The 12,411-nt window shown below is 34.8% G+C and overlaps 1 protein-coding gene across 1 annotated transcript; it reads left to right on the top strand.

Moving 5' to 3' along the window:
• Positions 1-1,676: 1,676 nt before the first annotated feature.
• On the top strand, positions 1,677-3,162 carry LOC107491069 (U-box domain-containing protein 28). Its single transcript, XM_016111836.3, has one exon. The coding sequence runs from the start codon at positions 1,848-1,850 to the stop codon at positions 3,099-3,101; it is 1,254 nt and encodes a 417-aa protein (XP_015967322.1). The 5' UTR covers positions 1,677-1,847; the 3' UTR covers positions 3,102-3,162.
• The last annotated feature ends 9,249 nt before the right edge of the window (positions 3,163-12,411 follow it).

The following is a 12,411-nucleotide window of genomic DNA, read 5'->3' on the forward strand; positions in this document are numbered from 1 at the left end:
AGGATGGGTCCACAAATCTTGTGTGATCAATTAGTGTGATGAATGCATGGCGTATAATAAGATCCTTCTCTTGGACCGCTCCTTGCACCTATAAATCATGAATCATCAACTTAGCACAGTATTTATAAATAAATAAATGGAAAGAGTAAATACTCACATGAAATCTCTCTATCGTAGCCATGCACTTGCTAGATTTAATTTAACGGTGAATATCAATAAATCAAAGGGCCATCCGTCAAATAATTAAGTTCGTTTATTTAAACTAGATCCATTTGTGTTGATCTTAAATATATGGAATAGCAATTACCTTAAATATATATGTTATATAATATAAGGTTTTGTCTATTATCATTTTATTGAGGTAGTATATACCATATACCATATATACAATAATTAAGGTGTGTAGAGTGTAGACACATATGTATCCATACATATTTTTCCATTAGCATGGGCATGTGAGCAATTTTACACCAGGAACTAGGGCATGGTCATTTATATCTGACTTCAAATGGCCACAATATTTAAGTGGCCTGACTAAATGGACCAACATTTATTAATTGCTTCTCTGAATGGAATGGGGTTATCAGCCATGGAAAAAATGTTTTATTAAATTTTTTATTGAGACTTGTTAAATCAACATTTATATATATGATGATGTTAATACAATTCAACAAAATAAAAGAATGGTGATGTTAACAATCAAATTAATTAGGCGTTAAATATTACGTTGTAAAGAATATTTATTTATTATTGTTTGTACATATTAGTCCCAAATAGAATGCCTCTATTATTAATCACGACTACATGATGCTTCACTCATCAAATTGACATTGTCAAACCGAAGTAGGTGAATTCTTCGTTAGGAGTCTGGAGAGTGGTTGAAATTTTGGTAAGTAGTTTGTAGAAAACTTACTTGTGATTGTGATTTCTAGCCCGTTACTCAAAGTTTAATAACCTGTAGATAAGGGGAAAGAGACAACGTTTCTCACTGGTCAAACTTTATCAAATTCCACAAAGCTCAATGTTTTGGAATTCATTGACCGCGCATTTTATGGCGTGCATCCCACCATTGCCATCACTTCCATGAACTTAGCTTGTTCTCATTGGATTTATGGAACCTAATCTTCTTCAACTACTTACATGCTCTCATTTTGGTTTTTATAATAATGTTCTAAATAAAACCTAAGTATACAACCTTCGTACATTATACTTCTACAATATCAATTTATGTTCATTTTTGTATAATTCTATCGTTATCCTTACGATTTTATTTATTCATGTTACATATTACTATATGTTAGTAGTCAACATTCCAATATTTCAAATTCAACAAAACTAATAAGCATTTATGTTTCCTTTGTCGTCTGCGTTAACATTTTGTAATCACACGAGCAAGCGATGTAACACTAATATAGAGCGGGTGTTTTGTGGTCATGCAAGTGAAACAAAAAAGTTAGTAAAGTCCAAAATCTCACCTCAATTTCTCAAAATATTATTATGGTTTTGATGGGTCAAACAAAGAAAGGTGTCCTTTTCATATTGAATATATAATACAATAAATATTGATATTATAGTCCCCTCCTCACCTCTGACACGTCTTCCAGCTAAGTAAACTTTGACCAAAGACCATATCATCAAAACCACTACCATTAGGCACTAGTCACCTTCTTCATAATATAATTAATGATTGATATCTTATTCTTAATTGAATTTTCTTCTCCTTTTAAACGTAACACTGCTCGTTATCTCTAGTGTGTGCGTGCGGGTTTTGGTGTTTGTGTGTGTGAAGAAAAACAAGAACAAGAACAATAGAGATAAAGAAGAACGAAGAGAAGAAAAAGGAAGCAATGGCAAAGGTAAGAGATAAGCTATACGTCACTGTTCCGAGTTTATTCCGATGCCCAATTTCGATGGATGTGATGAGGTCTCCCGTAAGCCTATGCACCGGCGTCACATACGATCGGTCCAGCATCCAGCGCTGGCTCGAATCTGGTCATGACACGTGTCCTGCCACCATGCAGGTCCTCCCTTCCAAGGACTTCATCCCAAACCTTACACTCCACCGCCTCATCCGCCTATGGCTCCTCTCCGCTGCCGGAGAACCTTCATCGCCATTGGAGACACGGATCTCCGCCGCAAGCGACCGCCTCCGCGCTCTCCTCGCCGGAATTCAAACCGACGCCGAGGATTTTGCCGCTTCGCTCTCTGAGCTCGCCGAATTTTCAAGATTCTCCGCCGAAAACCGCCGTGTCCTGGTGAGCTTCCCAGGATTCGATTCCGCCATCACTCGCGCCCTCGCCGGAAGCAGGTCGCGGATTGAAGCTTTGGAAAACGTGATCGCGGTTCTGGATTTGGTTCTCAGGGAGAACGGGAGCTCCGATTCCGGTGGCGTAGAGAGGATCCGACGGTCTATACTCGATTGTCGCGAAGATTGCTTAGCAGCGATCGCTTTTGCTCTTGAGAATGGATCTGCGAAATCGAAGGTCGCATCGGTTAGAGTTTTGGAATTTCTCGCAGGCGATTTTCAATCCAAGCGGTGGATCGCAGAAACGCGAGGCTTATTGTCACAGCTCGTAAAGCTTCTGTACGACGGAACTGAGGAGCTAAACGGCGCCGTTTTGTCGCTTTTGGCTTCGGTTTCGGTGACTCAGTCTGCGAAAGCCGAGCTTGTTCGTTCCGAAATCGTCAAGGCCTTGTCGAAGACGCTGCAGAGCGGCGCCTCCAGCAGTTCCATGGCGGAGAAGTGCCTGAAAATGCTGGCGGTGGTGGCGACGTGCGCTGATGGTAGGGCAGCGATGGGCGGAGATCTTTCATGCGCTGCGGCAGTTGTGGAGAGACTGGCAAAGGCGGGAAAGGCGGCGACGGAGGACGCGGTGGCGGTGCTGTGGAGCCTGTGCTGCCTTTGCGGTAACGAAAAGGTGAGGGATGAGGTGGCGAAGCGAAACGGCGTCGCAGTGGTGCTTTTGGTTATGCAGAGAGGATGTGAGGGTCACGTGAGGAGCATGTGCGTGGATTTGATTAAGGTTCTGAGGAAAATCGAGTTGCCATTAGCACTAAGATTGAGTTATGACACTAAAACTACTCATATTAAACCATGCTAAATGCTCTAATTACTGTTGTAATTAACGTGAATCCTAATTTAACCATCTTTTTGCATGAAAATCACAATATTTGATGTTGTCTTTGATGTATTTTTTTTTTGGAATCTTTAAAAACAAAATAAAAAACAAAAAAATGTACATTTGTAGAAAAAACAATGTTGGAATCATATAATTCATTTTATATCAATAATTTGTTTCTTCAATTATCCAAGAGATAGGTTCATGCTCACAGTGAAGTTAATTTTAAAGATTTTGCTACTGACATTCTAAATTTTGTATGCAGAGAGAAAAGCCTAAATGTATTTGGTAGTATATACACTAAAAATTCACATATAATTATTTTTATATATAAAATTTATAATTAAAAATTATTAAATTATAATCTAATCAAATTTATTAAATTATTTAACTATTTTTAATTATTAATTTTACATAAAAATAATTATATATAAATCTCGGTCTATAGCAAATTGTGGTGTTAAAAATAATTGTCTTGCTGCTATGGTCTTTCAAGTTTTGCTTGGATTTAGAGTACAAAGTGAAAAATTCTTCGGCTTCATGCTCACCTGCCAAAGTATCGAAATTAATTCCGAAAAATACCAAGCAATTCTGAACATGAGAAGTCCAAAGATAGTAAAAAAAAGTTCAATAACAAACTGATCGGCTAGTAGCACTAGTAAGATTTTTACCTCGTTTAGCACATCGATTACAACACTTCTTCAAGACACTAAGAAAACAAGAAAGATTTGAGTGGACCGAGGAATGCGATAAAGCATTCACTGAGCTTAAGACAATACTATGGAAACCACCTATACTCCAAACACCAGAGACCGGTAAACCATTATATCTATACTTATTTGTTACCAACCATGTTATCAGTTCTGTCTTGGTAACAGAAATAGAAAAACAACAACACCCAGTATATTTTGTCAGCAAATCCCTCCAACATGCCGAAGTCAGATATCCAAAACTAGAAAATCATGCCCTGGCCTTAGTGACAACGGCAAGATGTTTGCGACACTACTTCCAAAGTCATACCATCTTCGTCAAAACAGAACAACCCCTTCGGCAAATCCTGACTAAGCCCGAACTGGCTGGAAGACAGATTAAATGGTCAATTGAACTATCTGAGTACGATATTCAGTACCAAAGCTGAGGAGCAATAAAATCTCAAGTGCTGGCCGATTTCATCGCAGAACTCACCTCAGAAGAATCTAATCCCATAGAGAAGGCATGGACATTATACGTCGACGGAGTTTCAAACAACAAGGGCTCAGGAGCAGAAATTCTGCTTGGGGACGAACATGACACAGCTTTGGAACAGTCTCTACAATTAACTTTCCACACGAGCAACAATCAAGTAGAGTATGAAGCACTCATAGCAGGACTGAAGCTAGCCCATGCAATAGGCGTAACACAACTGCGCGTCAAATGTGACTCCTTACTTGTGGTTCAACAGGTAACAGGTAATTTTCAGGTAAAAGATCCACTATTAGAAAGGTATAATGCTATTGTTAATAATCTTGTCAACGGCTTCCACAAATTTAAAATTTTCCATATACCTCGGGAACAAAATGATAGAGTAGATATCCTCTAAAAATTAGCAATAACCAGAAGTCAAACTAAAACACCTATATTATCTCAACTAACGCTTAATGAACCTAGTGTTTTGCTAACAACAATTTCGAGTATTCATAGGAAGAAGATTGGCGACGACCTTTCATATGCTACCTACAAACAGGTCACATACCTGATAACGTCCAAAACAAAAGAAAATTCAAAAGAAGAGCCAGCTTTTACACATTACTCGGCGCCGAACTATACAAGTGAGGCTTTACAAGACCTCTTCTAAAATGCCTAAACACGGCAGAAGCTAAATTAGCAATGGACGAAGTCCACGAAGGTGTTTGTGCAACACGCATAGGAGGACAAAGCTTAGCTTCCAAAATACTCTAAGCAGGTTACTACTGGCCAATGTTGCAACAAGACTGTATGTATAAGGTCAAACATTGTGACCACTGCTAATGTGACGCACCAGTCATTCACAATCCAGCCGAGCAGTTACACTCGTCCGAGGTAAGCTGGCCATTCAATAAATGGGGGATGGACATCCTCGGACCTTTCTCACCCACACCAGGCCAGGTCAAATTTTTAATTGTTGCTATTGATTATTTTACAAAATGGATAGAAGCAATACCATTGGCAAAAATAACTTCCGAAAAAATGATTTTTTTTTGTATGAAAAAACATACTCTGCCGATTTGGTATTCCTCACTCCATTATAACTGATAATGGTAGACAATTCATAGATCAAACATTCACAACCTTCTTACAAAATTTCAAAATAGTTCAACAGTTCTCATCTGTAGAACATCCACAAACTAAAGGTTTAGCTGAGGCTGCCAATAAGATCATTTTACAGAGTCTCAGAAAAAAAACTTGAAGACTCCAAATGGGAATGGGCCGAGCTCGTCTCAGAAGTGCTATGGAGCTATAACACAACAGAACAATCATCAACAAAGGAAACTCCTTTTAGGCTGGTATACGGATGTGATGCTGTGATACCTGTTGAGATCTCTATACAAAGTCCCAGAACTACAAGTATTAATGAAAATGACAATATTGAAAACAGAAAAAGTGAGCTTGACCTCATTGAAGAAAACTGAAACAAGTTAACACTACAAAAACTCACCGCAAAGCGAGCTGTAACTCAGAAATACAACAAGAAACTCAAACCGAGGACATTCTCAGAAGGCGACCTCGTCCTCGGGAGAATAAAGGATGTACGAAAATCACCAGGACACGGCAAGCTAAGCGCCAATTGGGAAGTCCCACTCCGGATTCATAAAGTCATCAGCAAAGGAGCCTACAAACTATAAAGACTTAATGGAACTATCCTACCAAATAATTGGAACATATCTTCTTTAAGAATTTATTTCAGTTAGTCTATAAATCGGGCATCGTGATGCACTCTTTTTCTTACTACCAGATTTCATCCCTAAAGAGGGTTTTGCTGGAGAGGTTTTAATGAGGCACACCACCCCGCACTTTTTCAGTTATCATCCTACGATACAACATACATAACCTAATTTCCATAATAAAGTCTCTATCCTACTCGGCCGAGTACTACCAACAAATAATACTAACTCAAAGTATGAGTATTCAAAAAGATTTTTCACAAAACCAAACATATAATTTAAACATGCGATCATATTTTAAACTACCAAATTCTTTTGGCTAAGTACTACAAGCCAACAGTCCAAACAAAAACTACATCAAACACAATTAATGGCTATAAGCCAGAAGTTCCAAAACACATACGCAACAATAATAGTCTACTACAAAAAAATAACTAAACATTTGGGTTCTCACCCTCCCCCTCAACACAATCCTCATCATCATCAACTAACTCCTCACCAACAACAATCTTGCACGAATCCATTGCAGATAAATCAGTAGCAGACGCCAGAAATTTCGCTTGCTCAACATCCCTCTCAAAACCAGCAGCAAACATCTTGAGGCCATGGTCTTCATTGCCAGTCTCGAGCTCTTTCTTCTCGGCCACCAGTACAGCCAGCCTGCTTTCAAAGCGGTTTTTTCCTCATCAAACTTCTTTCTGACATTTTCAGCAGCAGTTAACTTTCCTTGCAAAGAGTCCACCAAGTCCAAAGCAGTGCGAAGTTTGTTCCCTTTATCCAAATTATCCCGCATCAGCTGGTCCACAGTAGCTTTGTCAAACGAATTCCTAGCCTATTTTAACTCTTAATTTCGGCCGAGAGACATCAACCGAGCTCCCATCACCTGAAATAACAAACAATCAAATCAAACCAACACAAGATAACATTGCAAAGGGACAACAAGCAAATATATTATACCTGAAGATACTGACAAACGCTAATATCACCAACCTCTTGAACCAATTTGACATCAGCAGGACTTTGACAATATTCATCAGCAACCATCAATAGAGGAAAGTGTTCGCTCCACAATAAGGTGAGATCCTCATCTCCCTTATAACCATGCAATGCCTTGATTTTTCGTAAACTTCTTCACCTGGTCCAAGTCGACCTCCTTCCCACCAATTTTGTCATCAGCCAAACCCACCATCTTTTCTTTCTTGTTATCTCGCCTTTTTCGTTTATAACTTACCTTCTTAGTAGGAGAGGGTTGATTACCTTCAATTCATTTCTCAGCCTTCGCATGACTACTAGACCCTTCTCTATCCACGTTCTTCGATCGAAAGAACACCTTCAAACTACTCGATGTCACTTTTGAAGCCTTCTCAACTGCAAAATACAAATATAAGGGTCATATCAAAAACCATAAAACAAAGTAGGCAAGTCCAAACAAAATCTTTACCTATATACTCTGAAACAGCATCTTTATCAGACTCCCACTCAAGAAGCTCCATAACAGACAACAAACCGGAAGAGAAAATACTGTTAAGCAAAAATTCTACCACTATTTAATTTTTATATTCCATCTCATCCATTCCCAATATCTACCTAGGTCTAGGACACTAAAATAAAGGAAAACTCATCCTCAGCAACACCAACCTTCTGAAACATTGATTTAAACCCCTTATAAGACGACTTATACAAGCTAAATATAGCTTGTCCAGGAGCACTGGCAAAGTTCAACCACCCACCCCTTTTCACACCCTTACACTGAAAGAGAGCAAAAAACACCTCCAGCGACGGTTCGAACTCGAGATATTCCATTAAAACCTCAAACGCCCTAACAAAAGCCCACGAGTTCGAGTGCAATTGAGAGGGCGCGCATTTAAATTACATCAACACTCCACATTCAAACTCAGTAAAGGGAAACCTAAAACTTAAGTTCACAAAAACGTAACTATAAATAAAGAAAAACTCAAACCCCTCACCACGATGGTATACGCGATCATCAGCATTGCAAGACAAAAATTTCAAACTGATACCGCCACCTTTCCTAACCCACGAAGATGTTAAACCTAACTGAGATAAACTGCGATCATCATAAAAAACAGAAGCATACTCTTTCACCGACTCAGTCACCCACGCGGAGGGATAATTTGGATCCCACTCCGAAACTTCCTTCTTACCCCGACCCCTAGCGAACCTCCCTACCACAACCTTTTTCCCTTTCTCCATCTCAAAAACAAAGTGAAAGCAATAATGCAAACAGAAACTAAGCAAGAGTAACTAATATTTCTTACTCATCTTCAGCAAAAACACAGGAGATGTAAAAACACAAAAACGAGTACTCAAAGAGTCTAGTAAAAACCACCCACTAACCCATTATCCACACCTTCAGCAAGATAGAACATCACAACAAACCCTATCCGTTGATGAAAAAAACACACTACAAATCAACGGTCAACATTTATCACAGTTTCAATACCCAACGAGCATTAAATGAACCTGTCTTTTCCAAAACCCTCTCTCTCTTCAAAATAACTCGGGATAAATTACCGCGAAAAACCCAAGCGTTTTCCTATTTTTCAAAATTTGCAAAAACCAAGTTGAACTTTGGGGCTTTAACTTTCTCCTATTTCGAGTTATACCTCTGAAGCTCAACCTGTTATAGCTCAGTTCCTCAAAACAGGTCTAGCTTGGGAGCTATGATCCGTTAACTCCAAAACCGACCTAACCCAGCCAAGCTCGGAATCAAAAACTGTTATAAGAGATAAACCTCCGAAAATCTCTCCAACCAAACCATCAGAATCTTAAATATTGGAGCATTAACAAAAGACTCCGTAAAACTAGCAACAATGATACGAATAACCACTTTAGAATAACTCAATATATACTAGTGAGCTACTAAGCCACAGGTACGCAATTCATTCCGTTTTACTCTAAATACTCTCACACTCTTATTTACTTGAGCGTTGGAGTACCTTTGTAGGTGTCCAACACCGCCTCTCTAACAAGCAGATGATGTTCCACGCTCTTGTTCCAAGATTAGAACACCAGCGAAACCAGCTATACCTTAAAATATCCATATTCACGTAGGAACAAGACTAATAGTTAATAATTCCCGGATGACACATGAAATACACAACAATGTTCAATCCCAACAATGTTAAACGGAAGGTACTGTTATTGGTCAGTTAACTCATAACAAGTAGTAACAACTCGCAATTAGACTATAATCCCAAGACGATAATACATATATAAAACAATGTAAATAATGGATATATTGGATGTTAATTTCACTAAATGTGCGAATAATTATTCTAATATTAAAATTTAGATGAGTAATTTGAAAGTGTAGTATATTTTTATTTGATTGGTGGTTGTTTATATTTTTCCAGAAAATATTGCTTACCTAACATAACCTATAAAGATCAAATTTTTATAGTTTTTATAATTGTTTAATTTATTTGTTTAAATCAAGTAATCAACTAGTCATATTTGGCATCAATATTCTAATATACTTTTTAAATTTATTTACCTTTCGTTATAGTAGTATAATTTAGATTAGATTTACATCTTTTGTCAAACTTGTGAACGCCGTGATAGACTCAACATCTAATAACTCTAGTATTGTCCGATAATTTTGAGTTGGAAAATACGAAGTTTGACTCCACCGAATTGCCGGCTCTAAGTTGTTAAGAAGAAAAGACACACAACTTTAATTTCAATTCCCATGTATGTTTAAGATAAGTAATTATTCGAATTCGAATAACCTTTATCTTATAGTACCTCTCTTTTTGGTGCTAGTTAATAGTACTAGTATCGGAGTAATCTATCTTACTACTATAATATATGTCACAGAATAAATGATCTACACTTAATGGGATACAACACACAAGGAAAGAAACACGTTTCTGCACAAGCTAGATGCCTTGTCCTTGTGCTGTTTTGCATGTCATCAGCATGTGTAAGATACTAAGATGTGAATCTAGACATCGCACTAGTTTGGTTGAAAGTTGAAACTTGAAACTGGTTAGTGTTTGAGTTGCTGCATGCACAAGGCGGGATTCGAACCTCCAACACTTGTTTAAGTGGACTAGTGAGCTAACCACTAGACCAACCTAACTTAATTTTGAAGCTGGTTAATTGATTTGCAGTCTATGATTCTAACCCAAAAAGAAAGCCCACCTTTGTCGTGTTGAGTTTGTATTTAAAAAGAAAATTAAAAAAAAAAGTGAAGTAGAAAATTAAGAGTAAAGATAGATGTGGTTGTATTATTATAATTATATGTAGTTGAATCTAACCAGAGATATAATTTATATTTTTATTAATTTTTTATAATTATATTTTTTATTATTATATTTTTTTAATTTTTGTATGAAAAAAAATAGTAAATTATATTTTTATAATTTATTTTAGTTTATCACAAAATAAAATATAAAAACATTAATTTTTGTGTCTCTATCTATAGTGTTTTATTTTCAATATTTTGTATTATTTTATTCTCATAATCAACCACAACCTTACATCTTACTGCAATATAGTAATAATCGGTTCATGTAATAATGTTAGTAGTTAGTTACACACTTAAATTATTGGGTTAGTGGTTTACACTTTACACATAAATTTAAATCTTCTAAATTTTAAATTTTTACTTGAGAGAATAAAATATGATTTTTTATTTTTAAATATTTTTTTATATTTTTTTTAAATTTTACTTATAAAATAAAAAAAGTGAAAAATTATTTATAAATATCTAAAATAAAATCTAAATTTTAAAAGATTCAATTTTTTTTTTTTACACATATCACTACTTTTCTTTTCTTTTTTTTTCAATTTTATTGACGAACATACAAACATGGAAATGAACACAAACACGAAAAAGCTGAAATATGATTCATTATACTTTTAACTCGAGAAAGATGGCCCGAAAAAAGTTCAAAGCCCAAAATCCCAATCTCAACTTTACTTCAAAATATCCACTACCGTTTGAAATAATAGAGTCTACAATAAGCCAATCCGGACCGAAAAACAAAATGAACAAGTTTTGTAAAGCAAATTGTTTTGTGTGTTTTGTCCCAAAAAAAATAAACACGTTGTTAATATGTATTTGATCAAGTTATGAAATTTGTTGGTTATGCTACCTGGTCAAGTTATTTAAGTTGGTTTAATAATTTAAGAATTGACAACTAAAAAGTTTAATTGAAAAGACATAAAAAATGAAAAGAAATACAAAGAAAAAAAAACGTAACTAGATTTAGTTACAAAAATAATTTATTCACTTAATATTTTTTAAATTTTTTTGCTCCTAAGCTCACAAATTAATACTTAAGTCTAGTGTGCTTAATTTAAATTTAAATTTTTTATTCGATTGATCTCTTTTTTAAATTTGTTTTGCATTGTTTATTGCATAAAAAATTGATGGATTAATTATAATTATAAGGTAATTTTTAATATTAGTTTTTTTAATTTCATCCCTTTATCTAAGTTATCAAGAATAGATTTTTTAAAGATCTAACAAAAATAAATTTTTCGATAACTTAAGTTGCTAAACACATATTCTGTAAAGATCTATTAAAAAATTAACTATCGAACTATTCCTTTATTCCTTGTTACTGGTTTTATACTTTCTTTATTATTTAATATCACTATATCAGTAACAGGTAGCAGATAAATTCTTATTTATCTACGCATGCTTAGATTTTTGTTTAATTTTTTTGTTTTATCTTTTATTTTTATAATATTTTTAGCCGTATTAAATAAAATAAAAAATCTCAAAAATAAAAAAAACACACAAAAAATTTTGAAAAAAATAAAAAAGAAAACGTAATATTTCTGAAAAGATATGTACAAAAAAAAGGAGAAAAATATCATACAATTAACATTCTCTCTTTCTCTTTTTTTTGTATCCCACTCATTCTTTCATAGTTTTATCTACTCTATCTCTCTTATATATCATTATATACTAATGACTAACTATAAATTGACAATTAAAATGTGTAACATGATATTCTCTAATTATAGTTAAAAACATAAAATTAAATTAAAACTAAAATATTGATATATAACTATATTAATTTAATAACCAAAATATGTTACATAATACTCTCATTAAAATTAAAATAAAATATTTTTATCCAAAATTAATAATCTCTCTTTCTCTATTCTCTTATAATTTATATATTTATATTACTAATTTAACAAACCAAAATGTGTCACAATATATTTTTTTTATTACAATTAAAATAAAATATTTTTTTAAAATTAAGAAACTCTCTCTTTTTCTTTTTTTTTTATCTTTTTCTCTTTTTTCTCTCTCATGTCTATATCTCTTTACATTTTTCTTTCACAAAAAATAAAATTAATTAAATAATATAATTTAAATAAATTTATAAAATTATCAAGAGTACGCT

The sequence above is a fragment of the Arachis duranensis genome, chromosome 5, assembly GCF_000817695.3.
Source record: "Arachis duranensis cultivar V14167 chromosome 5, aradu.V14167.gnm2.J7QH, whole genome shotgun sequence".
In the NCBI taxonomy this organism is placed as follows: Eukaryota; Viridiplantae; Streptophyta; class Magnoliopsida; order Fabales; family Fabaceae; genus Arachis; species Arachis duranensis.

Bases quoted from the DNA above. Each gene is read 5' to 3' on its own strand.
- LOC107491069 (XM_016111836.3), top strand. From the start codon at position 1,848: ATGGCAAAGGTAAGAGATAAGCTATACGTCACTGTTCCGAGTTTATTC.